General features: G+C 36.9%; 1 protein-coding gene across 1 annotated transcript in view; it reads left to right on the top strand.

The window, feature by feature from the left end:
- The window catches only part of LOC126375525 (paired box protein Pax-6), a 57,375-nt gene that overhangs the window by 6,440 nt on the left and 23,087 nt on the right, over positions 1–27,848 (top strand). The window contains exon 3 of the mRNA XM_050022499.1: positions 16,661–16,883. Within this exon, the coding sequence (XP_049878456.1) occupies positions 16,661–16,883 (223 nt within the window). The remainder of the gene's footprint in view (positions 1–16,660; positions 16,884–27,848) is intronic.

Raw genomic sequence — 27,848 nt, 5'->3', positions numbered from 1 at the left:
AATCGCCTAAAGATGTCAATCAAAATAGCTCTCTTAAACAGCAGTTCCATTGACAGTCGAAGTTACATTGTTACGTCAAAACACTTCCAAACATACACTGAATTTAATTAAACCAAGCCAAACATATGTCCCGGTTCCTATTGTAGCCGTCCCGAAATAAGCTGGACAAAACCATCTTTAATCCAATTTCGCAATTTCAAAAATATCTGGGACATATGTTTCGGACATGGGTCCATTGTCCGAGCGGCCTTTTCAAGATGGGTAAAGGACTCCATTCTACCAACGTTATTGATGATGGCTTATAAAATTTTCGGCTGTCTCCTTTAAGGCACCGTTTTATTGGGCCTTTGTTATACCGAAGACACGCTTGTCTATTATCAAGTTTGAGAGTTCATAAATTTTGTGTACGCCATGTTGTTTGCTTTTGCTAATAATCTGACAGTATTGTTAGACCTCTGATTTAGACGTTGAGCAATTCGGCCGTTAAGTCGCAGCGCACGGGTTCGATTCCGTTTTTCTTTCTCAATTCTTACTGGTGTTGGTATTTTTCGTGATAGTGCAAGGTCTTAGTTTATAAAAGTACTGCCCAACTTTTGTAAAAAACAAGTCGCGTCATAGTCTATATTGCTAGAGCTAGATAATTAGAAAACAAACAGAAAGTAAAAAGCACCAGCTACATGAAACTGTAATTGCTATACACCATAACACGCTTGTAAAACAACCACAACGAAGCAATATCCTATCTCGCGATTAACGATACGAGCAAAAAAAATAAAACCGAGATCCCTATGAAAAATATCACATACAAGATATTAAATAAAGCTGTGCTCGAAGTGACGCGGTCGGTAATCGAAGCAGACGGAGCGACATCTGCCCGGCCAATGAACGCAAAAAATATCAAAGCAAAATTGTAAATTTCATCCATTCACCGAACCAATTTTTCTGTTAATAACGTCACAACTTCAAAATGCCGTTTTTGTAATTCGTCCCATCGCACGCTATAGTGTAAACACTTGGCGACACAATGGCACGATCAAAAAAGTTGTTTTGTGACATCGACTGTCGAAATTGTTGGTTTTGTGGAAATGTTAACATAAAACACAAATAGATATGAAACTATTTTTTACAACCTTTGATATTCAAATCGGTTTATGTACGGTACGATATTTTATAAATCAAATAAGGAATAACCAAAAAAGGACGCTAGACAGAATAAAAGGAAAAAGACACGAGCAAAACAAAAGAATATCATCATGAAAAGAGAAATGAACTTCAGACGAAAAAATGAGACAAGCTCGTAACATTGGATAAAACATCTCCATCCCTATAGCTAATAACAGCATACCTATAGGTATATTATCCACCCTCCGTGTAACAAGAGGACACAAAATCGAAATACCGAAAGCCCCTAGAAGATTCGGCGCCAAAGGGGCTATTTTTATGACTGTCGTACCTACGCACTCGGCCCACTGGGCAAATAGGTGAACAGCACGGAGGATTCACTTACACATGTGTTAGAGTGAGATGGTTATATTTTGTACGTCACGTGGCCTAGTCATAACGGTCGAATGGGCGTGATGTTTCTTACCAACTGAAAGCGGACAAAAATACGTGGAACAATCGATTTTTGCTCAGAAGCAAAAGGGCGTATGTGACAGCTGTATTTACTGGGGTAGAGCTCATTTTTGAAATGGTTTTTGTTTTATTTTATTACAAAATACTATGAGTATTAACCTATTATTATTATTATATTATAAATTAATATATATTATTGATTCATGTTTTGTAAATTAATTAACCTTGTTTGAGACTGATAACGCAAATGTTTCTAATTCGAGATTCCTGTTAATAAAGTTATTTTGGTAGGCATTTTCAACTTGTTTAAGAGTTATAATTAAGTTTCACGCCTATTTATTTCGTTAACTTCTCAATTACGTCTCAAAGATGTTTTAACTAAAATAGAGGTTTTATGCCTTTTTTGAAGACTATTTACTTGGAAGTAAATTTGAATTTCTATTAAAAGTGTCTGCAAGTTGTCATCAGATACCTTGTGCCTCTGCCTACCCCTTAGGGATAAAGGGCGTTAGTGTTAACAATGTGTGATAGAATTGTATATTTTACTACAGAAAATTCGAGACTCAAATATGTAGTGAAGAGAAACCGAAGTGAGTGCTCGAACGCTTACGTCGTTTTTATAGTGGACAGTTTTACTATAATATTCTGACTTTACGCGTGAGTGCACAGAATATTTGTTGTCACTTTCACACCCGCGGTGTAGCCATCAAGATCTGCATTGGGTCGTATTGCTTTCTTTGTCAGGCGGATTAACGTCAACTGCCTGCGGTATACGAATTGACAGTTGTGTAGGTAGATATTTTATGGTAATGTTAGGTTAGGTTAGACGCATATGATATGTATGACATGGAATTAATTAAAAGGTGTAAAGATTTGATTTTTTATTAAATTGTATTTATACTTGTCAAATAGGATAACATTGTGGTCAGTAACTACAGTTGTTAGGCATACTGTTACGTGATAGAAGCTGGTACTAAAATATAAAACTTTATACCTATAATTTGAAAGTTCAAGGTCAAATAATATATAATAAACTAACAATAAAAAATTCGTTAGCATTGTGAGTCTTGCGAGTGACATATAAATAGGTACACATATATGTATAGGTAGGTACACATAATATTTTACTAGCGTTATAAATATACGAAGGGAATGGTAGATAACCTTATTTACAAACCTAGATAATTGAATTACCTACTTAACAATTAAAAAAACACTGTTAGGTACTTAGGTAAGCAATCATCCAACAAACCACCATTATCGTTAAACATGATTTGGAGACATCAAATTTAAGAATTCATAAGTTTACAGCCATTTTCTTCACAAAAAATATATTCGAATTTGTACGAAACTTTGCTAAGAGGTTTTTACAAATCGCGCTACTTGTTGTTACCGCCACAAAGTGGACAGAGCAAGAGCTCTGCAGACAGTTGATAATATTTTGATAACTGCGTAAGTATGTCAAATGAAATACTTACGTGACATAAATTCAAGCCCATAAAAATTTTTGAGATAGTCAAGTCCTCAAACGATTTACTGATTTCCATACACTACAATTATTTTCATTTTTGACTCAGCAGTTTTACCTACAGGCAAAACAATACCAAATGTTCCAGATCATGTCGTCCTAAATTGCGTGAATAACCCCCCAGTGGGCCAGGTAACCCGACTCCGTCAAACTACTGTGCAGCATTTCGGAGGCTTCCGAGTAACGTATTATGTATACAAAGTATTACGTAGCGTTATGTAGGTTTCGTTTCGTTTTCGTTTACACGCAAATCGTTCGTAACTCGAGAATATTTACCTCACACAGTGTGAAGTGAGAACTGCGGGGCAATTTGTTAGATATTAAACACGAATTTCGAGGAGGAATTAGCTCAGTTAGGACGTCCGTTCTTTTTATTTTGGTGCAATAAAGTGTATTTGTATTGTATTGTAACGTCAGAAACACTGTGCAATTTTTAAGTTCTATGTCATACCCAGCCTATTCTATTTGTGTTACGTACTCCACTGTGTATGAATAAAAACAAAGATGAAAACCAAAAGAATCCTGAATATATTATGTTGAAACAATCTAATTAAAAACAATATTCTCTAAGTAGTATTAAACAGAACGTCTTGTTCAGCACAATTAGTGACTATATTTCAATATACCTAAATAATGTTTTACAACAGCTTCAATGCACGGTACGAGTTAGATTTGTCATTCATTAGCATAGTGATTTATCAGTCGAGATTAGGCCGTTTGATTCTATTTTGTCTAATAGTAGCTACTGGATACATTCACACCAATGAACTAACACTGGAAAGATCCAAATGTGCTCTTCAAACTAAGCTATAACTTACGTCTAGTCTTTCAATAACAATGTCATAACTTTAAGTTATCCTTGGTAATATAAATGTCACCGTAAAATTGTAAATAACGTTAGATTATAATCTATCTCGCGAGATTGTGAACTGTCGAATAATTATGAATCGTATCATATTGCTTACAATTTAACGTATTATTTTTCGGTAGATTATAATTTATCGAAGTGAAACCGTCAAATTGTGATACGAAACGCACCTCGCGTGCTATACCATAGAGTTACAAAACTATTAGAGTGAGCATAATGTTAATTTGGGATTCTCTTAAAATGCATAAATGTTTTTGTCATAATTCTAATTATCATAATCCTTTTTGCATAACGTTTTTTAGCATAATAGTTTTACTTTCCCATAATAACATCTAGGAATACTGGTTTGTTAGGTATAACTTATTTTTGGGATTAATAAATAGATATCCATAATTCTTTTTTAGAATAATAGTGTTTTGTCATAATTTTTACAAGGCATAACAGTAGGTTAGGGTGCGGCGGGGGTGGCCCTTGGGCCACCCCTATGCCGCCAACATGTTTATCTTACACACGAAAAGTATACTGAATGATACGTTTCAGATTTTTTAATTTTGATACATTTTTTCTTACCATGTGATGTCAGAATTATTGATTACTTACTAAATAATTAATAAATACGTACTTGATTTCACAATCTTGAAGAGCATTTATTTTATTTGACTGACACCTGTGTTTTATTCCTAACTACTACTACCATAATGTTAATTTGGGATTCTCTTAAAATGCATAAATGTTTTTGTCATAATTTTAATTATCATAATCCTTTTTGCATAACGTTTTTTAGCATAATAGTTTTACTTTCCCATAATAACATCTAGGAATACTGGTTTGTTAGGTATAACTTATTTTTGGGATTAATAAATAGATATCCATAATTCTTTTTTAGAATAATAGTGTTTTGTCATAATTTTTACAAGGCATAACAGTAGGTTAGGGTGCGGCGGGGGTGGCCCTTGGGCCACCCCTATGCCGCCAACATGTTTATCTTACACACGAAAAGTATACTGAATGATACGTTTCAGATTTTTTAATTTTGATACATTTTTTCTTACCATGTGATGTCAGAATTATTGATTACTTACTAAATAATTAATAAATACGTACTTGATTTCACAATCTTGAAGAGCATTTATTTTATTTGACTGACACCTGTGTTTTATTCCTAACTCTATGGACTCAGAACGGTCTACTGTAAGGCCGACCAATCAGGGACAGCCGTCGGACAGTTGACAATTTGACAATTGTAAGATTGTGATTTAACAGTTTTACTTCGATAGATTATAATCTGACGAATAATAATACGTTAAATTGTAAGCAGTATATTACGTTTCACAATTTTTCGACAGTTCACAATCTCGCGAGATAGATTATAATCTAACGTTATTTACAATTTTACGGTGACATAAACACCACGGAAAACATCGTGAGAAAATCCACATTCCCGAGAAATGCATTTCGGAGATATGTTACCTAACCTATATTGGGCTGGTTTTCCCTTCACAGGTTAGGTCAGACAGGTCAGAAACCGGACCTGTTAAATCTTCAAATTAGGTAAGTGGACCCCGTGAAAAACGGGATATCGCTCGGGAGATGATGATGAATATAAGCACCAAGTGCAAGGTATTATTCTGAACGGTGACGACGTGTTTAATTCGAGGAGTTCCCGCCCTCCGTCACGCAGAGTTAATCTCGTTTACTCGCCAGCTTGCGTGACATTTCAGAGGGTCCTGATGCGGGGGAAAACTGGAGAAACCTAGAACAGGCTGAATTTCGTCTAGTAGTTAGGCCGTAAAAGGCGAACGAACGAATGATAAACGACGGGAACGATAGGTTTATGTGAAGGAAGTAAGAGTGTGTCAGAATCGAAGCAAATGGAATTGCATTGTCTCTGCTTATCCTGGTGGAAAATGGGTGTGAGTTTATGTATACTTGTATGTATGTAGTTAGGCTGTGGGCGCATTTGTTACGATTAAGCTATAATATTGCTTTCAAGCTCATTTGTATCCAAATTTTCAGAAAAATTACGTGTTGAACATGGGCCACCAGAATCACATATAGACGCGCCATCAGAAATTCACCCTGGTGTTGATATATTTAAAATCATCTGTAGGTATGAAAGTCTGGTTGCAATTTTAGATTCTTATTTTAAATTGCTGGGATGTTTGACTCGAATAACAGATTATCACACCTCGCGTTTTTTTGCAGCCTCTGAAGCATGCCTCCATGATATGTGATGCAATTGTTTAGGTAAATAATGATGATTGTTATCTTTATTGAAAGATTACAATCTTTAATGTAGATTTTCCAGTAAAATATATCTTTCTTGAATAGGTAAAGCCACACCTTTCCGAAAAGTACCTGAAATTCCTTAATCATTTAAGCAAAATCAGTAAATGCGACCGGAATCTGTCACCATTTTAAACTTCTTAATCAATAACCAACAATTTTTAATTTGTTAAATTTGTAACACATACATAAAGATCCAATACTATTGAGCTTCATTCCCGAGTATTCCACCATCTTGTCTGTTTCCTCTACGTATGGAAGGTCCGTCCCTTTTCTCTATCTACAAGCACAATATCTTCAGTTATACATATATTATCTCTAATCCCCACATAACGAAACGTCCTTAGCCGTTAATGAATAAATACTTTGTGTGTAGAAACAAATAGTAGGATGTACATTTTGTGCTTCCTTTTTCCTATATCATTTGTTACACTAATTGCTTTATTTAACGTATTATACATTAAATGCGTATCGCATTTAAATTATACTAAAATAATTGTCTTTATCAGTTAATAGGTAAGTAATGAATAAAAAAGTATTAGCTCTAGACTATTAAAATCATTATTCTTAAAAAAATATTGAAGATTACTATAGGATATGACTTGTCACGAAAAGGAATCTTTGTACTCGTTCCTTTAAAAATAAAACTTAGCAAAAATGTAACGTTCTTATTTTAAATTAAACTTATTAATTAATTGTTTTGTCTTTTATCTTTATTTACTGTAATTGTCGTGAATGTACTTTTAAATAATGTTTATTTTTTTAAAGGGGATGTTTTCCAGAATTAAAAACTAAATAAATTAAGAAATGAAAACTTAAATAAACTTTTATATAACAAATTATTAGCATAACAAGATAGTTTCTCCGAAACTGCATTATGTCACAGTCAAAAACCTCCAGTCGAAATACCGTCAACAATTTAACGGCCATAATGAACTAGCGAGGGTCCATTCACGAAACAATCTCAGACCCTTGCAAAAAACGAAACCTCACCCTAACCACTTTCCATAGGGAATACAGAATCACAGGTCTCCTCGGGTTAAGCGGGAACGCTAAAATGTTTATAGATAATTCGTAATAGTAATTCCACTCTTAATTCTGAGGGGATGCGCCCCTAAAGGTATGTGAAGTAATAGCTTTGTCCGGAAATCTCGTAAGTATCGGTTAGATGTTGAATAGGCAAGGAAAATGTATTGAAATGGTCCTGCGTTGGGGTTGGTCGGACCACTGTGCAAGAATTTGTGGAACGATTTTTTGACTAGAATTTTCGCATGGGTGGAACACTGTGTTTGATGTATATTTGTAAAATTAAGTTAATGCTTTAGTTAATAAAGGTAATTTATTACGTAATTGAGTAAAATGTACTCTGATGATGTGACCTCTTCTAGGCACATCATCTTGGTTGCCAGGCGCGGTATTTTTAAAGTAAATTAAACCTTTAATAACGTCTTTATACAGGAGGTGTAGACGGCACCGTGTGCCTAGCGCCATGTTGATTGTTTCTGATTAGATTAATGCTTCTACTCAGTTATTTTTCTGTTTACAAGTTTATGAAAAAAACGAAGAATCAATGATACAACTGCGATTACCTGAAAATTAATTATTTCTGTATGAATATCCCTGACACAATAAACACTTTTAAGTACAGTACCTATAAATGCTCTTGGCTACACTTTATCAAAAAGGACCAGTAGGTAAGTACACCAAACTTCTTAAAATTTTAACATTATCATCAAATGCGACCGAATCCTGTCACCATTCCAAAACTCTATAATCAATAACCAACAAATTAAAAATTAAACAAATTCGTTTAACCGCATAAACGTCAGTTTTGCTCCACATTATACTTGCCGGACCACCAGGAAGGTGGATCTCTAACACTATCGCTCGCTAGATGATCTATCGCCGTGTCGCTGTAATGTGCGCCGGCGCAGGCCGCGTGACACCTGTCAACTGTCAACGGTGATGCGGGAACGCCCGCGCATTGATATGATGTATGGGCTAGAGATGCGTTTCGTGTACTAGTAACTTGATATCTAGGTTGTTAGATTTTCTAGTTCTAGAATAGTTGTAATTTTTTGCTATACTTAGGTAGATTTTGCTACCTAATAATAAGTAATAAGTAGGGCTGAGTGATCAAATAAACTTAAGCAGCCTAAGGGTTTACTTTTATAGCTCAAATACTATTAAGGTATTAGCGTTCACGCCAGAAGAATAGAAAAAAAATGTATAGCATTAACATAATAATTACCGCGTCGTTTGTTAAATAAAAATTGTTATAATTAAACTTACCTGTAAGTAAACTTCTAACTTAATTATACGAAGCTCCTTGTTCGAGACGGTTAACAGTGTAGTCTACGTGTATAATCATGTATTTGTGTATAAATACTAAAAAAACAGACATATAATTGGGAGCGATTATGTTCAAAATAGTAAATGACTGTGTAAATAGTTTCGAGTGCCGTCCTCTTCACATACGAAGCTTTGAAAAAGTAGCAGTAGCAGTGTCCCCAAAAATATTAGGTACTCTAGTATCAGCTCTATCACCCGCTATCACTAGTGTCCGTTGCGAAACCTGATACGTTCACTTGTAATTAGAAACTACGGTTGATAATTTGATTTTATCTTCGTCTGTGATAGCAATGACGGTTTTAGACTTTCTAGCGTTAAATGTTTTCCTTTTGAAATAACGGCCTTTGTGGTCAAGTCGTTGAGCTTTGGGATCACGATCCGGAAGTCCCGGGTACGAATCCCGGTAACCTGCACTATTAAATACCTTCACGAAGCCACTGACAATGCCGTAAGTGTTGACAATTATTGATCAGCAAAAATATAGTATCGATCACCATCGACCCGCAAAGAGGAAGAATCCCGGAGGGGACATGTCACAAAATCACTCTATGATTTACAGGCTGATCAGTGAGATGATCCGTGCTTCAGAAGGTACATTAAGCCATTGGTTCCGATTACTACTTACTCATATATGTAGTCGTTACATAAGTCATATCAGGGGCCTTTGGCGGCTTAATAAAAACCCTGACACCAAGGTTGATGACATAAAGTGTCTATTGATAAGGATGCAGCGCTAAGGTGGATATGATGAACGTTACCATAATTTGAATCTAAAACGTACGTAAAAGCAGGGTCCACATAAAAACAGCGTCGTGGTTCACGCCGCGACTTGTGCTGAGTGAGGCCCTTTTATCTCAGGACGTCCACCACCACCTTATGACCATTCTAATGAGCATCCTCTATGCTTTTCGCACCTAATTATTTTGTGAAAATTTTTAAGTGATGTTATTGTCTTGTCTTTGTGTGTAGCGTCTTTTTATAATAATTTCTATTCTAAGTATTCTATTTTAAAAAAATTGCGTGATATTATTTCACCTGTCATATAAGGCGTCAGTTTAAGATAATCGATGTCAGTATCATGTTTCAGAATGACTCGGAACGCTCTACGGTAGTTGGTTGCCGAAATTTCAGGCTTCATTTAAAGTTTAATGCTTGATTAGGTTTTTAAACGGTTCCGTTTTTGAGTGAACGCTGAAGAAAGTATTTTATTACTCGTGGCTCAGCCCACCCCATTACAATACAGAACTCTTTATTGCGCTTAAAACAAATATTAAAAATACATTATGATAATAAGATAGGTAGTACAGGGGCTCGGTGGCGCCAGGTAAACGCGCTCGGTCTGCGATTGTTGAAGTTAAGCAACTTTCGCAAAGGCCGGTCATAGGATGGGTGACCACAAAAAAAAAAGTTTTCATCTCGAGCTCTTCCGTGCTTCGGAAGGCAGGTTAAGCCGTTGGTCCCGGCTGCATTAGCAGTCGTTAATAACCATCAATCCGCACTGGGCCCGCGTGATGGTTTAAGGCCCGATCTCCCTATCCATCCATAGGGAAGGCCCGTGCCCCAGCAGTGGGGACGTTAATGGGCTGATGATGATGATGATGATGATGAGGTAGTACAACAGGTGGCCTTATTCCTAAGGTAGCAATCTCTTCCATGCAACCCATTAGGGATTACAACGTAAGTTTATGTACCTATGTGTGTATTTCTGATTTTGTATTACTATGTTACCTATTAACTATTATGTAATTTCTAGTGTTAAATTATCTCTCTCTCTCTCTATTTAAGAGCTGCGCTCTTGTCGGTGGAATAACCGCCATTCCTCTCTTCTTCCCGCCAAAACCTTCACCTCCCGATACGACACGACCTGCACCTTCTCTTTTATTTGTTTCATAAATGTTATCCTAGGTCTACCCCTTCCTCTCTTCCCTTCAATTTTTCTTTCTATAATGCCTATTTTTGCTTCTATAATGTGTTAAATTATAAGTACTTATAATTATTTTTCTAATTATCATATTTTAAATGCCTACAAATGTAACTAACTAGATATGGAACTTGAATTTGAAATTAACATTCTGAATTTGAATTAGCGACGTTCGAAATTGCGATGTTTGAATTAGGCAGAATGATGATAATCGAAAACTGCTATAAAAAAAAACTATTTCAATTTGCGACTTTTCACTAACTTTTCTAGATTTTACTGGTCATAACAATTCAATCCAAAACTAAAAAAAAAAACAAAATTGCATAAGATGAAGAATAAAAATAAAATAAATTTATTGTCAGTAACAGTTTAAATAAGTTTATTTGTTTCACCATGCTACATACCATTTTAAAAACATGTTTTAAAAAGCGTGTTTATTTTAAAATCCTGTTTAAAGCCCCCTCCCAACACAAGCGTTCGGCTCGAGCCTAAAACTGCCGAAAGTTTTAGACCCTTTACACACATCAGTGAACACTGATTCGGGTGGCTCGGATCAAAAAGGGTGTAAGTCCAAAAAGTGTATTTTAAGTCCACACCTAAGAAGAAAAGTTGTTTTAAACAATAATATAATTATATTCTTGTTTGGTTAAGTAGGTACTTTTAACTTAGAACGGTAAGTTATATCATTTTGAGTATTTATTACTTCTTAATAGGTACGGAATGTGGTGAAGTATTATAGGTTGGGAGCTCTCAGCGCTCCCCATTTGTCCGGCCAAGTAGTTAATGCCATTTGCGGCAAGTCTACAATAAGCGACATCAAAAAAGAAAAAAAATAAGTATCATCATCATCTCCATAGCATTATCCCGTTTTACAAAAGGTCCGCTTTCCTAACCTGAAGATTTGACAGGTCCAGGTTTTTCTAATCTGGTCATTAAAATCTATAAATCGTACAAAAAACAGTATTTTAAGCTATTAAAAAGTAAAAAGCTCCAATTACCCAATCTTCTTCTTCTTATCGTGTCGATGGCAAACTAAATTGTATCGGCCCAAAACTTGGCAACCCAATCTAACACAATTCTATTTTCGTAAAACCAATTAGATAGATAACCAAAATGACAATGGAAGGCATACACAAAGCCAATTAATCGAACAAAGTATACAAAAGATACGTTAAAAAAAAGCAGCTGCGTTTGTCCTTGCGTAATAAATGTGATAGGTACAAGTCGCATTCGATTTTACAAAATGGTGACATCTGTGTAAATAACTAAGACATTCTTTAAATAAAAAGTTTTTTACTCTTTTTTGCCACGTGCTATTTGTACATAGAGATCGGAAATGTGTTCTTATTAACACGTACTTTCCATCGTGATAATCGATGATTCATTCCAGCAAACAATAATTCTAGTTTGATTATCCACGGAATAGAAGAAAGATGTTGGAAGGGTCAAGTGAGCAAAACGCGCCATACATGCGTATGAACAAATTATAGTTCATACTTCAACTTTGCACTCCACTCGACCGCAAACTTTACGACACACGGAGCTCCGCGATAGTATATTAAAAGATCGTTTTAACAGCCTCCGTGGTCTAGTGGTTAGAGCGTTAGGCTCACGATCTGGAGGTCCGGGTTCGATTCCCGATGGGGACATTGTCGAAATCACTTTGTGAGACTGTCCTTTGTTTGGTAAGGACTTTTCAGGCTTGAATCACCTGATTGTCCGAAAAAGTAAGATGATTCCGTGCTTCGGAGGGCACGTTAAGCCGTTGGTCCCGGCTATTAGCCGTAAAAACACCTCCACCAACCCGCATTGGAGCAGCGTGGTGGAGTATGCTCCATACCCCCTCCGGTTGATTGAGGGGAGGCCTGTGCCCAGCAGTGGGACGTATATAGGCTGTTTATGTCTTGTGCATTATAACCTGCAGGGCAAAAAATGAAATATCGACTATCATGCAGGAAGATCCGTCCTTATCACAGGAAAGCTAAATAAAAAAAACATTAGAATGATCGGCTATTTATCAAAAAAGATACTTTTGTATGCAGTATCTTTAGAAAAGTAACGATAAAATTGCTGCCTATCACATAAGATATACATTGCCAGTAAAGTGGCTATGGAATTTGAGAAGTAGTAGAGCTATCGTATTAATCAGTTTGCAGGAGTAGTAAAAGAGAGCGGGGTTGAACCGGCGACAGCGGTTCTCATGCAAAATGCGCGTTAGGACCTTTCCATCTTCTTTCTTCTATTCCATGATCTAATCCAACACAGTAAAAAGCCTGTAAGGAAGTGTAGTCAAAGCTGGGTGAGTCCGGCATAGAAGAAAGTAAGTACTGTTATATAATTGAATATTTAGACACTTTCGATAATATTTTCGTGCTTTACAAATACAATTAGAATAACGAATAAAAAACTATAAGAATCGAAGATGTAGGAAATTTCCTCTATGCCGGTCTTCCCCGTATTAGTCAATACGGGGAACTAGATATTATTTAAATAATGATGACCAGGTTGATGAGGTTGGTACTCCACCTCACAACCCACACGATAGAAGAAGAAGATAATATCTAGTCTATACTACATAGTAACACTTAACGTATAAAACAACTCGCAACCTAATAGCAACTCTACTCTTAATCTCTTGGCTCTGATTGGCGAATATGTTGTCAGAAACAGAATTCTTTTAAATGCGCTTTCTTATTGGCTCGCCCCGCATTCTATATTTGAAATGTTTCACTCTAGCTTTTAGAATTGTAGTTTTTTATCGATTTTTGTTTCTGATTCGAGTCTAATGGCTATTCTAATTAGACTGTCAATCTAGAGGTATTAATCTAGTTGGAGATAAGTCTACATTAGAATGTGTTTGAATTGACCTTTCACTATTGTAGAATTACTACTTACTAGATTAGATCAAAGTTTTTTACTTGTTATGTCATATTTTAAATAGTAAGTTGGTTAGTTAGTATTTCTCACGCTTGTTTAAAATATACATTATAGATAAAAAAGTAAAATGTTTAGCAAAAGATAAGAACTAAAGATATCTAATTTAGTAAGAAAATTAAAGAGATATATACGTATATATATATATTCAGACCAGCAGTGCCCAGCAGTGGGACGTATATAGGCAGTTTATGTTATGTTATATATTCAGACAGTACTAAATCTTTTCTAAGGACATTCCCCATATTTGGTCTTTGGTCTTCTAGGTCTTCTGCCAGCTCTACGAACAACCTTCGCCTATACTTTATATAGGATATGAATAACATGAATCACGTTTTTGTATCTTTAAACAGAGTAGATATCTAGCGGGTTACATCAAAGTAATTCGACATTTATTGATATTGAAAGAAAATGAAATGTGTTAAGTATCACTTTGCGCACTTACATTTATTTGTGCCAACGTCAAATTGTAATATTGCTTTTTAAAGTCGTAACCCCGACAGTTCTTTTAAAATTCGAACTCCATTGTTTTACTATTGTGTCTGGAAACCTCGGCTTTACGAGGTTAAATGAATTGCTTCAATGTGGCCTATTTAGACACTCTAAACTCTTCGCTAAATAAGGAGAGAAATATCAATACTAAAAGATTAAATTGTCTTTTAACTCGTGTCTCCATCTTATTTATTAACTATTGCAAACCTCAGTCCAAGTAGATTGTCATTCAAGGCTAATCAAAAATATTTGAATCAAAAAATTCCTGCGACTTGAATACGAACTGAACTTTCAAACCTTTTATCCTAATAGAGCTTTGGCAATCCTTTTACGAAACAGGTTGTAAAATGGCAACACAGTACTACGCATTGGTTTAATCCCGTGTAGCGCTAATGGAAGATAATGTACCACTACCACTATACCACCACACAACCTACCTGAATGGGGTTGTGGGGAACCCACTATTTCATTTCGAATAATGTGAGTGGTCCGATATGTTTATACCTACCCACATCTGTTTTGTAATGCAGACATTTCATCGGAGTTTAGAATCGATCAACTTTTTGGGAAACTGAAAATTGTTGTTGTTAGTTTTTTTTTTAATCGTCATACAGGGTGATAGTGACATCGTAACGAAAACTTTGAAGGATGATTCAGGCCATGATTCTGAGTTGATGTCAAGTGGAATCCCCATCAGTAATCGTTACGAAGTCACTAACACCCTGTATATACAGCGTAGGTATTAAATTAGTAAAACCATAGACTTGGTATAAAAAATAGACAACCAAACTCTGTAAAAGTGTCCGTGGCTCATTTTGTAACGACACTATTTGAACAATTAACAAGTAGTTAATGCCATTTGCGGCAAATCTACAATAAGTCACGTCAAAAAAAAAATGAGTGGACGAAGTTATACTATTATACATATTGCAGGTTTGACAATTTTTTTCAGTTTATTTTCTGAACACTTCGACATTGGCAGAATGGTCGTACTCCTAAGCGACCCATTGCCATAACTTAAAAAAAATACATAACATAATATGTACGTATTCATAATACTATTCGGACGCTTTAAAAAAAAAACTCGTTAGCGTATATTCTATTTGTTTACAGAATGTCAATGAGTAAAACATAAAATATGTTTATAAATAGAACTACAGTCTTCGTATGTTCTAAGATATCTCTACCGTTTCTTAGCTTCAATTTGCAATAAAAACAAGGAAATAATATAATTTATTTAAAAAGAACTGACTGCAGGTTGGTGGAAGTGTTTTTTTTACGGCTAATAGCCGGGCTTAACGTGCCCTTCGAAGCACTTAATCATCTCATTCTCATCGAAATATAGTAAACTAACCGAGAATGCCTACATAAACATACATAAATATTAATAGTATTTATTTATTTATTTATGGATCACTTACTGCTATGCATATTATAACATTTAGTTAGAATATAATTAAACAAAGTAAAACAGTACTTATGTGTAAGCCAATTACAAGTGAACACAACATTCATCATAAAAAGAAAACAACATCTAGTCTGTTGAGACTAATTTCTCAACAGCTAAAATCTCACTATTAATAACACTAATATATCATATTATTGCACTAGTTGGTACAAAAAAAGAAATAAACTATACTAATTTAATACATTTTTAATGGAGATAGTGTCTTGTCAGTTTGCTCTTCAGAGCTCGCTTATGTGACAAAAGTAATCTAATTAGGTATAACGAACCTTCAACGCTCCGAACAAGACATTGAATCCTCTACAATGTATTAAAACAAGGTTGCCCGACTATTACCCGGCTAAAACTGTAAGGGACCACGATTTCATATAACGCACATTCTCGCCCCGCGCACCCCACCCCCGCCCTACCACCCCTGACACAGGGAAAAATACATTTTCACCGTTGCCAATGGCAACAAGAAAACAGATAGATATAATATCTATGAACGCCGCACATAACTATAACAATAGCTAAGTACTACGTGTTAAAATGGACATATATTTGTGTGAGTCAGGTTTTTACGCATGCGTGGTTTTTCGGCGAAAGTAGACAGATATTCGTACTACAGATAAATAGGTATTGGGGTCTTTAGACCCATAAGGGAGGGAGGGGTTGCCCTAATCTGTGTCCCTTTGAGGCCCCGCGATTGGAATTTAGTAATCATATTAGATTTTAAATTACACGTGTTTGTAGTTTAAAGGGGCGTTTCGCAATTTATTTCCTATTAGATAGTTATTTACAGATTGAAGGGTGGGTGAAGCTAAATTACTATGTCTACCTTTTATATACTATGTGGCAATTTATTCATGATCGTATTGGAAATAATGTGTTTAAAATATTCATTCGTTATCGTTGGAAATGTTGGAATTAAGAGTCGTATTCAATGTGAATTGAATTTGATAAGTGCTCACGTAATATTTATGCTTTCGATGCCATTTTATAAATTACTTTGGTTTGGGCTTTGATTTTCAATAGGGCTACATTTTTGCTTGTTGTATTTACGGATATTCGGGTGATCAGCGTGTAATGTTTTAACCAAACTGTGGATCACAAAGTGATATGTCCCCACAGGGATTCGAACCCGGGACTTCCGGATTCGATTCGAAGTGACAACTTGTTGGAGTATTTCGCCCGATATGAAGAAGGCCATTGTACCTTGACTTTTATAAACTCACATTAAAACCCGCCTCTTCCCAGGTATCTTCAATCAACCGAGTACTAAGGAACCTGGCCTCGCAGAAGGAGCAAGCGGCGTCTGCGCAGAACGACAGCGTATACGAGAAGTTGAGGATGTTCAACGGGCAGGCGGCGACGGGCTGGTGGTATCCAGGGCTGCCAACCGCACCGACGGCGCCTGCGCTACCAGCGCCTCTACCGCCGCAGTTGAACAGGACAGGCAGTGCCGAGGAGCATAAAAGAGGTAAGAATTTCAACCTTAATAAGGTTATACATTGTTTTAAGTTTCCGCGGCTAATATCATAATTAAAACTCATAATAACGGGTTCTTACCTGCTTTGAACGCGGTAAGAACCCGTTATTGTCTTAATACGGTTACATAAAACCTACACACCTTTCGACCCACTAGGATCGATTAATCTTTCAAATATTTTTTCCTCTCAGATGACGTCCCGAGCCGAGGATCGCGCCCAACTGGGCACCCTCAGGCCTGTTGTCTTAAACATTGTACCGGGTGAGAGCCTTCAGCGCTCTCCATTTGTCCGGCCAAGTAGTTAATGCCACCTGCGGCAAATATACAATAAGTCACGTCAAAAAAAAGATGTTATGTGCAGAGTCGTATGCGGAGATTTGAGTACAGAGACAACCGTATGATGTTCTTTTTCCATTTCGCTTTGACGCCGTCCTGAGCTCTCTCGGATCAAACGGAAAATGTAGGGTTGCCTGGCCTATATAGAACATGGCCTACATTTACTAGTCTTTCGTACGTACATCACTTTCTCAACACTCGTAATATAGGAAGTCTACTGACGCAAATTTAAGCAGAGTCAAAGAATAAAGAGTAGGTAATAACGAATTGTAGCGTTAACAGTGACTCCCCGAACAGCGACTGCTTGACATCACATCTGTCATTTAAGTACATGTACAGTTCAAAACACAATTTTAATCACGCTACATAAAATAGATATGAATGGACACCTAATAAGACACGACGAATATATTAAAAACATCATAGAAGGAAAGCTAGAAGGAAAAAAAGGAACGGGAAGACCAAGAAGAGCTTACATGGATTAGATTAAAGAAAAGGTTAACGTTGTGTCGTATAGGGAAGTCAAGGAATTGGCATTTGATAGACAGGAATGGAAAATGCTACACAGACAAGAGCGTGGCTCTTAAATTGATGATGATATATATAAAATATTTTTTTCCACTGATATAATTGCATTTTTGGTTCATTTTTGTTTCATAATATTTTTGGAAACTTTCCAGCCTATTTTATAAATGCAGTCTTCTCTTCTATCGTGTGGGTTGTAAGGTGAATTACCAACCTCATCAACCCTGGTGTCAGGGTTATTATTGAGCCGCCAAAGACCCCTGACATGGCTCATGTAACGACTACTTACTTACATCAGTAAGTAGTAACCGGGACCAACGGCTTAACGTGCCTGCAAAAATCAAATCAAAATTAAATCAAATGCAGTAATCTTATGGGATTAATAAAATATGTGATACAAAGCCACTATATATACTACTTAACATCTTATCTCGATAGAACAACATTTCTCCGCCCTGCACCGTTTCGCACCAATTTCACCCCCTCTAACAAAAGACCAAACTAAAGACAAGAAATCTGCTAAGGAAAAAGGTGAAACGCGCCGATTGTCTGTCTCATTCGCACTTGCGCGTTAGGCGGCTCACGGTAACTTACGACTTAATTCAAGCTCTTCTGACGTCTACCCCGCAAGGATTATAAGCGTGTATGTATGAAAAATACCAACGGTAAGACGGGTTGTGTAAAATTATATCGCAAGCAATAGACAGTGGAAATTATATTGCAAAGTTCAATACCGCGGGTAACCCTACCCACCCCCCTTGGGAGGGGTGGCGTTGTTACCGAGTTTCTTCCCAAACAACTCCGCAGTAAGATTATATGCCTGTTTTGTGTTTTCGACGCTAATTTAGGTATTTATTGTGAGATGAAAATTTTGAAAATGTTTTCATAACAAATAGGTAGGTAAATATTTACATTTGGTTAGACGCCTTCGTGCTACTAACTACGTAAACAGCCTATAAATGTCACTTTTCTGGGCATAGGCCTCTCCTCAATCAATCGGAGGGTGTATGAAGCATACTCCACGACGCTGCTCCACTAGCGAGTTGGTGTAAGTGTTTTTTTTACGCTACGGCTTCACGCGCCGAAGCACGGAATCATCTTACTTATTATTTATTTATTTAGGTACACATACAGCAATACATATTAAACTTTTACAGACAGCATTATAAATAGAAAGAAAGACTTGATATATATGCTTGCTATATGCTGCTTGTTATTCGAACAAGCAGGCGATTCAAACCTGCAAACTCCTTACCAAACAAAGGACAGTCTCACAAAGTAATTTCGACAATGTCCCCATCGGGAATCGAATCCGGACCTCCGGATCTGTTAGACTAGACTACGGAGGCTAATTATTACACATAACAGATTATTATACATCATCTGTCGATCGTTAAATTGGGTCGATCGAGGATCTGCCTAGGCAGATCGTGAAATGCCGGCATTTTATATAAACCCCTTCACTCGGGCTCTAAATTACTAAATTCGACTTTATGAGTTTAAATTCATGTTTGGATAATTGATATCACGTGGTTTAAAGCATTTGTGACTCGTCCCCTGTATACTACACCTCTGTCTACCCCTTCAGGGATGCAGGCGTGATGCTACGTATGTTATAAAGTATATAAGTACGGTCACAAGCATTAATATGTTTACACTTTAGTACCATGTCACATTAACTTTTTTGACAAATTGAACTGTAAGTCTCACTAAATGTCAAATATGTTAGTGTGACAGGGTCCTAAAGTGGGTACATTATATTGCTCATGACTGTACAATACGGAATCCTACGTACTTATTCTATTTTAGTAAAATTTCTATGGCTGAATTTTCAGCTAATACTTTCGTAAAACCTGACTGTGGGTGCTATAAATTCATTGTCCTTAGCAATTGCAGACATTATGCGATGAAATATAAGCCTTTTGATATATGTTTTACGGGTACCTTTTGGATGTAGAATAGGTTTTATTTTATACTAGCTTTTTCCCGCGGCTTCATTCGTGTTAAATTCGTAACACGGTTCCCCTTTCCTTATATGTCATTTTTTAGCTTCCAACCTTGAAAACTGCGAAGAGTCCCATATAAAATGTGACCCCCTCTTTGAAGGGGTTGGAGGCAGATTTCCAAAAAAATTATGTAAGTAAGTAAGATGATCCGTGCTGCGGAAAGCATGTTAACTTGTGTAAGCAAGTAGACGTTACATGAGCCATGCCACGGGCCTTTGGCGGCTCAAAAGTAACCCTGACACCAAATTCGGCCAAGTAGTTAATGCCACCTGCGGCAAATCTACAATAAGTCACGTCAAATAAAAACCTGATACCAAAGTTGATGGGGTTGGTAATTCACCTCACAACCAATACGATAAGATGGACCCGCTATTACTGTGTTAAGTTTTCTTTTATTTGGTAAATAAATATTTTTTACTTTTTTAAAATTTTTAACATAATATAGATAAACTCACACCTATTTCTCACCGAGGTAAATAGAGACTACGGAAATCCATTTGCTTCCATCCTACCACGTCTTTTGCTTACTCCACATTAATTAGTCGTTTCATACACGCACGCCGGTTCAGAGTAGATCGTACTAAACCTTTTTTTAAGGACATTAAAAAGGGGATTTTACTTTTAAAGTAAGTAAAAACACAACAGTAAACAGTTTTAAGTTCTGTGCAGTAAAATATATTTGATTTGATTTAAATAGGAATCAAAAATGACAAGAGGAGCGAAACAACGACACTTCATACAAAACACCTCATTTTACACAGACACTACACATTGACGTTATCGTACACGCGCATCTGTGTGTGTAACGTCTGACGCCATACGATTGCAGACTAAAGTGTGAACTGATATTAGTTAGGTAGCTAAATTACTCAATTGTATAATAATATTTTATGTTTTTTTTAAAGAATGTCTAGGGCCCTGTGCCGAGGTTTTTCATATACACTATACAGGTTGTGAGACGCTGCAGTAGTTTTAGGCGGATGAGACGTTCGTTATGTAAAAATTCAAATTGTGACTATGTTACCTACTGAATAAAGATATTTTTGTTCTTTTTTTTTAATTTGAATTTGTGACCGAGGGAGTGTGGTAAACCTAGCTCAGCCGCTGGTGGGGAGCGGAGAGTTGCCGTTCTACACGTCGTATTTTATTCCTTTTTCTATGCTCAAGGGTCCTGTTGTTGTCGTTTAGTGACCTCACGTCCTTGACTCCTACTCCGGCGTTGTTTAGCCGTACGTGACGTGAATCTCGCACCCTGGACAAAAGTCCGGAGTCCCGGAAAGAATTCCAAGCACATTCTTGTTGAAAACTACCTCATATTATCAGCTATTTTTTATGATAAACAGTGTTAAAATGTATTATTCTTTCTTTGGTGTGATAACCAGGTACAGTCATGAGCAATATAATGTACCCACTTTAGGACTCTGTCGCACTAACATATTTGACATTTAGTGAGACTTACAGTTCAATTTGTCAAAAAAGTTAATGTGACATGGTACCAAAGTGTATACATTGTATTAATGCTCGTGACCGTTCTTAAACTAAACAAAAGTTTATAATATAGGTATCCGCTTTAAAAACACCACAGATAGGTACACGAAAGCTGTAAGATTGAAAGTAATTTTTAACATTGAAATTTTTATAGGTTTTTATAGGATACACTTCGGTGAGTGTGCGCAGGAACTTTACGAGTTAATTCCACCCACTCCATTCCATCTACGGACAACTAGATATCGGCGGGCATTTCATCCTTTTGTTGTGGATATACCACCAATCCGCACTAAACGTTTTGCCTCTTCATTTTTGATGCGAACAGCCAAGGGCTGGAACTGACTGGCGTCGTCTGTTTTTCCAACTCGTTGTAATCTGGGAGTCTTCAAGGCTAGAGTGAATAGGCCTTGGCTAGGTAAGCGTGATCCCCCCTAGATTACATCGTCACTTACAATCAGACGAGATTGTGGTCTTTTTTTTGACGTGACTTATTGTAGATTTGCCGCAGATGGCATTAACTACTTGGCCGGACAAATGGGGAGCACTGAAAGCTCTCACCCGGTAACGAGGTTGTGGTCAAACGCGAGCTTATAATAATATTATTTAATAAACAAATAATTTCAATAAGACGATCCGTACTTCGGAAGGCACGTTAAGTTTGATCCCGGTTACTACTTACTGATGCAAATACGTAGCTGTTATAAGAGTGAAGTCGAGCCTCTGGGGGCTCGATAGTAACCCTGACACTAGGGTTGATGAGGTTGGTAATTTACCTCATAACCCACACGATAGAAGATTGAAATTTCTATGACAATGACCACGCGTATGCATCACCTAGACAGTAGTTACATGGTAAAATATGTAAATTTAAATTTATATAATTTGAGTTTTAAATGTGAAAATATATTTCTCACTTCATAATCAATAGAGGACTGCAGCAAAATAAAATCCACATTTAAGAATAACCAATTTTAATGTTATTACTATAAAACCCATAGAGGAGCTCGGTGGCGCAGCGGTTAACGCGCTCGGTCTGCGATTGTTGAAGTTAAGCAACTTTCGCAAAGGCCGGCCATAGGATGGGTGACCACAAAAAAATATTTCACCTCGAGCTCCTCCGTGCTTCGGAAGGCACGTTAAGCCGTTGGTCCCGGGTGCATTAGCAGTCGTTAATAACCATCAATCCGCACTGACCCCGCGTGATGGTTTAAGGCCCGATCTCCCTATCCATCCATAGGGCAGGCCCGTGCCCCAGCAGTGGGAACGTTAATGGGCTGATGATGATGATAAAACCCATAGTAACGTTACCAAAAGCCATATCCGCAACATTGAATGCCTGTATTTATATACTTTGTGTACACATACCTATCTGTCGCTTTAATTAACTTTGGTCGATGTATTCAGCTTCATAAATTCGATTTGTGACTGGCCGGCTCGCCGCCGTTTTTGCAAAGTTTGTTTTTATTACCTTTTCACTGTAATGAACAACAAAGTAGGTATTCCTTCTTCTCTCGTGAGGGTCGTGAGTTCAATAACCAACCTCAACAACCCAGTAGGGCTAACATGCGAACGTGATAATATTTTGTCACAGTCATTGTATCGATTATGACGTTTTGTCGATTGGTGCTAATATGTGAACCCAAATAAGTCAAGTCGTTCTGTCAAAAGACGAACATAATCACATGGCACGCATTTTAGGGAAACATACAATCCCTAATGGGGTGGGCAGAGCCACAAGTAATCAAAGACAACTTGCAGCCACTGTTGATACGATGTCGTAAGCTGGATATGATGAACCTTATGGTGATAAGGGATCAGCCTATCGCCCATAACATTAGTCCATCATGTTAGAGGACACAATCCCTCTGTCGGTTTTAGGAATTTTAGGGAAAAACCAAACTTATCGATTACGACAAAATTTATTGAATCGATCGATAATTTTATCTCGATGCGCTTGTTAGCCCTGCTGATGGTGTTATTCGTTTGTCATGTTGTAATGAGTTTACAGTATGACAGTTGGGTCGACCATTATAGATGGCGACTTACCACATTTATATCACGATGGTCTAACCGAAAGCTCGGTGAGGTGAAGGTATTTAAATAGTTCATTTTGCGATGGATGTACCTCTGACTACCCTATTAGGTTGTAGTCGTGAGCTTATGCTCTGTTTCATAAATAGCCTATATATGTCCTACTGCTGGGCACAGGCCTCCCCTCAATCAACCGGAGGGGGTATGGAGCATACTCCACCACGCTGCTCCATTACGGGTTGGTGGAGGTATTTTTACAGCTAATAGCCGGGACCAATGGCTTAACGTGCCCTCCGAAGCACGGAATCAACTTATTTTTCAGACAATCAGGTGATTCAAGCCTGTAATGTCCTTACCAAACAAAGTACAGTCTCACATAGCTAGGTTAGGCGTTCGAGGAATGCCTCACATTGTTTCGTAATTCTAGGCACGTTGTGTATCTCAACTCTGATGATATGCATTGTTTGAGGTTAACGCGGTTATTATCATAATTATAACACAAAAAAAAATCAAATAAAAATAATACTTAATCGTTAAACTTTCACTTTCACAGGCCTACTGGAAGAAATTTCTGTTAGAAATAAGCTGTGCTTTTTGTCTCTCGTCATGTTGGCATATTGTTTTATCCTGTGTACAATAAATTATTAAATAAAAAATAATAATATCGGGAGTCTCATATCCCTGATTTTAACGCGGTAAGAACCCGGTATTATGTGTTTTAATTCTGATGATTGATTGTATGTAAATAAATAAATAAATGAATGTTATAAATGTGACGAACGGCGATAAACTGACCTATAATCCAATTACACATTTTTTTTTTTGAAATACGAATTATGATAGCGAAAGCCTATAATCCAATTACAAATTTATATTTAAAATAATACGAATTTTGATAGCGAGAAATTTGATGCAGGTTTTCGTGTTCGTTAGCTTACCAAAAGAACATCGCTTGGAGAGATTTATATTTTGAACTTTGAGGTCCATTCAGACACATGCAACTAAAACAATCCAAATACGTTTGAAATCCGGGAGCAATTCCGCTGGTTCCACAATCAATTAAACACGCCAAATCCAATGTTTTCCCTATCTTTGTTTGGTGGCCTACATTTTTTTAATATTCCGCGCACTGTTTTGTTCACGCGTCGATAACTTTAGCCAATGTTTCGGAAGTATGAAATAAAATAAAAATTCAAAATGGCCGATGCGTTTTCGTGATTGAACGACACCAATAAATGGGGAAAATTTTACGCGTGACGGGTGTAAACAAATTCAATTTGCACTAACGTTTATCTACTTATTATTTTGTAGTTGGTGCAAAAAAGTTACCTTCATGCCTGTATCCCTATAGAAAGAGGTGTACAGTACATCCACTCCTCGCCAGCTATGTTTAAGTCCCAAGTAATAGGGGGCGATGCCTATTGGCGTAAACTTGGCCCAAATGCTGGACACTACGTGATCAATTTTATTATGATCCAAACATGAATTCAAACTTATAAAATCGAATTCGATGCTAGTGCACAATAAATGTTAAACAATAGTCTATTACACGTTAGTTCCTAAACAAGTGTTTTTGTTAGCACAATTTAGGCAAAATTTGTGCAATTATTTGTGCATAGCATTCCACTGTGCAAATGTTGCATGATTTTGTGCTGGGCGATTTTAGTTTGTTTGTTTACGATATTACTGTGGCATAGAGTGCATTCCTGACAGTTTAGCGGTAGTTATGAATTAGAAAGTTGCTCGGTTTGACTAATCGTCCCAGGAACTTGTATATCTACGGGCCCCGATTCCTGCATGCACCTCCTAATTTTATTTTAAGTTATGCGCGTGTAGTGAAAAACCTACTGCTTTAATCGTGTTTAAGCCACGCGTCCACGTCAAGCAAATGAGACTGATTTACCGGATTGTGCGTCGGTTTAACAGTTTAAACATTTATTTTATACTAGCGACCCGCCCTGGCTTCGCTCGGGTGCTGAGGAAAAAATGAAATTATTTACGACATCACATTAAAAACCTCAAAAATAACAGTATTTCTCCACAATTTAATGATGTTATTATACATATAAACCTTCCTCTTGAATAAATCTATTGAAAAACCGCATCAAAATCCGTTGCGTAGTTTTAAAGATTTAAGCGTACCTACATAGGGATATAGGGACAGAAAAAGCGACTTTGTTTTATACTATGTAGTGAAGCGCAAGCCAATACCGCTATGGAATGGCAATTTCACCAGGTCATTACAAAAACTATTTTGTTGAAGACTACTAAGTCCTAAGGGAATATGTCTAAACCACCATTATGATACCGGACTGTTAATAAGCTTCTTCTTCTATCGTATGGGTTGTGAGGTGGAGTACCAACCTCTTCAACCCTGGTGTCAGGGTTACTATTGAGCCGCCAAAGACCCCTGACATGGCTCATGTAACGACTACTTACTTACATCAGTAAGTAGTAACCGGGACCAACGGCTCAACGTGCCTTCCAAAGCACGGATCATCTTACTTTCGGACAATCTGGTGATCAGCCAGTAATGTCCTAACCAAACTAGGGACCACAAAGGATTTTTTGTGATTGGTCCCTACCGGGAATCGAACCCGGGACCTCCAGATCGCGAGCCCCACGCTCAACCACTGGACCACGGAGGTCGTTCACACGGGGCACTCAGTTCCACTTTCAGGAGTTTGTATTCATGTTTGGATCGTAGATAATTAATATCACGTGGTTTCCAGCAAAAGCCTCGTTCATAGGACTTATACAAAACTTGCGAGAAGTGGGTGTATATAATAAACACATCTGCTTAATACAATACAATACAAAAACGCTTCATTGCACATATAAACACAACACTAAAAACTCCTTCTAGCTTACTCCTTTGAGGATACAGGCGTGATGCTATGTTCTGTTATCCTGAACTTGATCAGATTATGTCAGGATTGCAGTAAGTTGAATTCCGTGGTTACTGCACTGCCTATCTCAATGAGAAACTTATGTATTTAAAACAGATTAATAAGTAACCTGCATTCTATTCCTGTAAATCCTATTCGAAAATCAACCAATCAGAAGCGTGGAGGATGACGTGATAAAGTTACGCTATTGGCCCGTTTCTCTTCACTTAAACGGTAGCAGGTGTTGCCATTTCACGAGCAATTACAAAACACTATCAATTTCATCGCACAGCCACCTAAAGAGCCCTCTGCCATCCATCGGAGTAATATTGAAACAATACCAGTTCAATTGGAATTGCTAAGTGGTTTCAAGTCGAGTCGACTCTGATATTACAAGTACACTTCAACAGTGTAACACGTGTTATAGTTAACATTTTTTTTATTGCATGTGTTGTACAGTCATGAGCAATATCATGTACCCACTTTAGAACCCTGTAGCACTATCATATTTGACATTTAATGGGGCTTACGGTTTAAATTGACAAAAAAGTTAATGTGACACGGTTGCAAAGTGTATACATATTAGTACTCGTGACCGTACTATTAAAAAAAATATTCGTAAGTACGCTATTAATAAGGTCTTAGTCTAATCGTAACGAATACTAAGGGGCATCCCTTCAGATTATGATTCTGAGTTAATATCAAGTGCAATTTTGCAATTTGACATTTGCGCGTGTAAAAGTACCTAAGTGCGCAATGCAAACAAATGTCAAATAGCAATATTGCTTTTTGCTTTTTCAAATTGCTTTGATATGTCCTTTTTACCCCCCTAGTCGTTTTGCTTAATAGTCGGTAAAGCTTTTTTTATATAATGGAATTGTCTGGATTCTATAGAAAATTTAAGGTATTTTATACATTTCGCCATCCACCAGAGGTCCCCCTCAAAAAGACGATCCCACTCGTACATTAGTATCAATTGGTCCACTCGAACTCACAATAATAAAAACTAAACCTTATCTACCCTCAACTTACTTAGATGACCCTACATTAAGCGAATGGTTGATTACAAACAACCAATTTATTTTGATCTCTCCCCTCGACTCGTCGTGATGATAAATGTAAAGGTGTGGCCGTGAGTTGGAGGTCTTGTGAAATTGGACAGCGTTAGTTAATAACATTTCTTTATTAAGGCGCGTAGAACGTATGAGCGATTAATTTCGTAAATTATTGGTATTAGTCTTATTGTTATATTTAAGTTTGGAAACTGTCAATTATTTTTATTAGGTACTTATTTGTTGTTAGGTACCTATGTAATTACTGTGTAACACGTTCACTATGTAACTGAAAATTTATTTATTTATTTAAGAAACACTAATAAAATTCAACGGACAATGACCGTATGTTATGCCATTACAGGCGTATACAACAGCCCTAATGAGAAGTAGCCCTAGTGAGAAGAAGCCCAAGTGAGAAGTAGCCAAAATGAGAAGTAGCCCAAATGAGAAGTTGCCATAATGAGAAGTAGTCCATTTGCGAGTCGGTTGCCATAATGAGAATTAGCCCTAATGCGCCTAAATCCATTCAAGTTAGTTTTAAACAAATAATAAAACAACACGCACCCCTGTTTGAGTTAACTTAAAGCTAGAGAACTTAACCTGAAGATAGAGAGAAAAAAATTGGAT

The sequence above is a fragment of the Pectinophora gossypiella genome, chromosome 19 (genome assembly GCF_024362695.1).
Source record: "Pectinophora gossypiella chromosome 19, ilPecGoss1.1, whole genome shotgun sequence".
Classification (NCBI taxonomy): Eukaryota; Metazoa; Arthropoda; class Insecta; order Lepidoptera; family Gelechiidae; genus Pectinophora; species Pectinophora gossypiella.
Note: the sequence above shows the minus strand (reverse complement) of the source record. Positions and strands in the feature narration are given on the sequence as shown.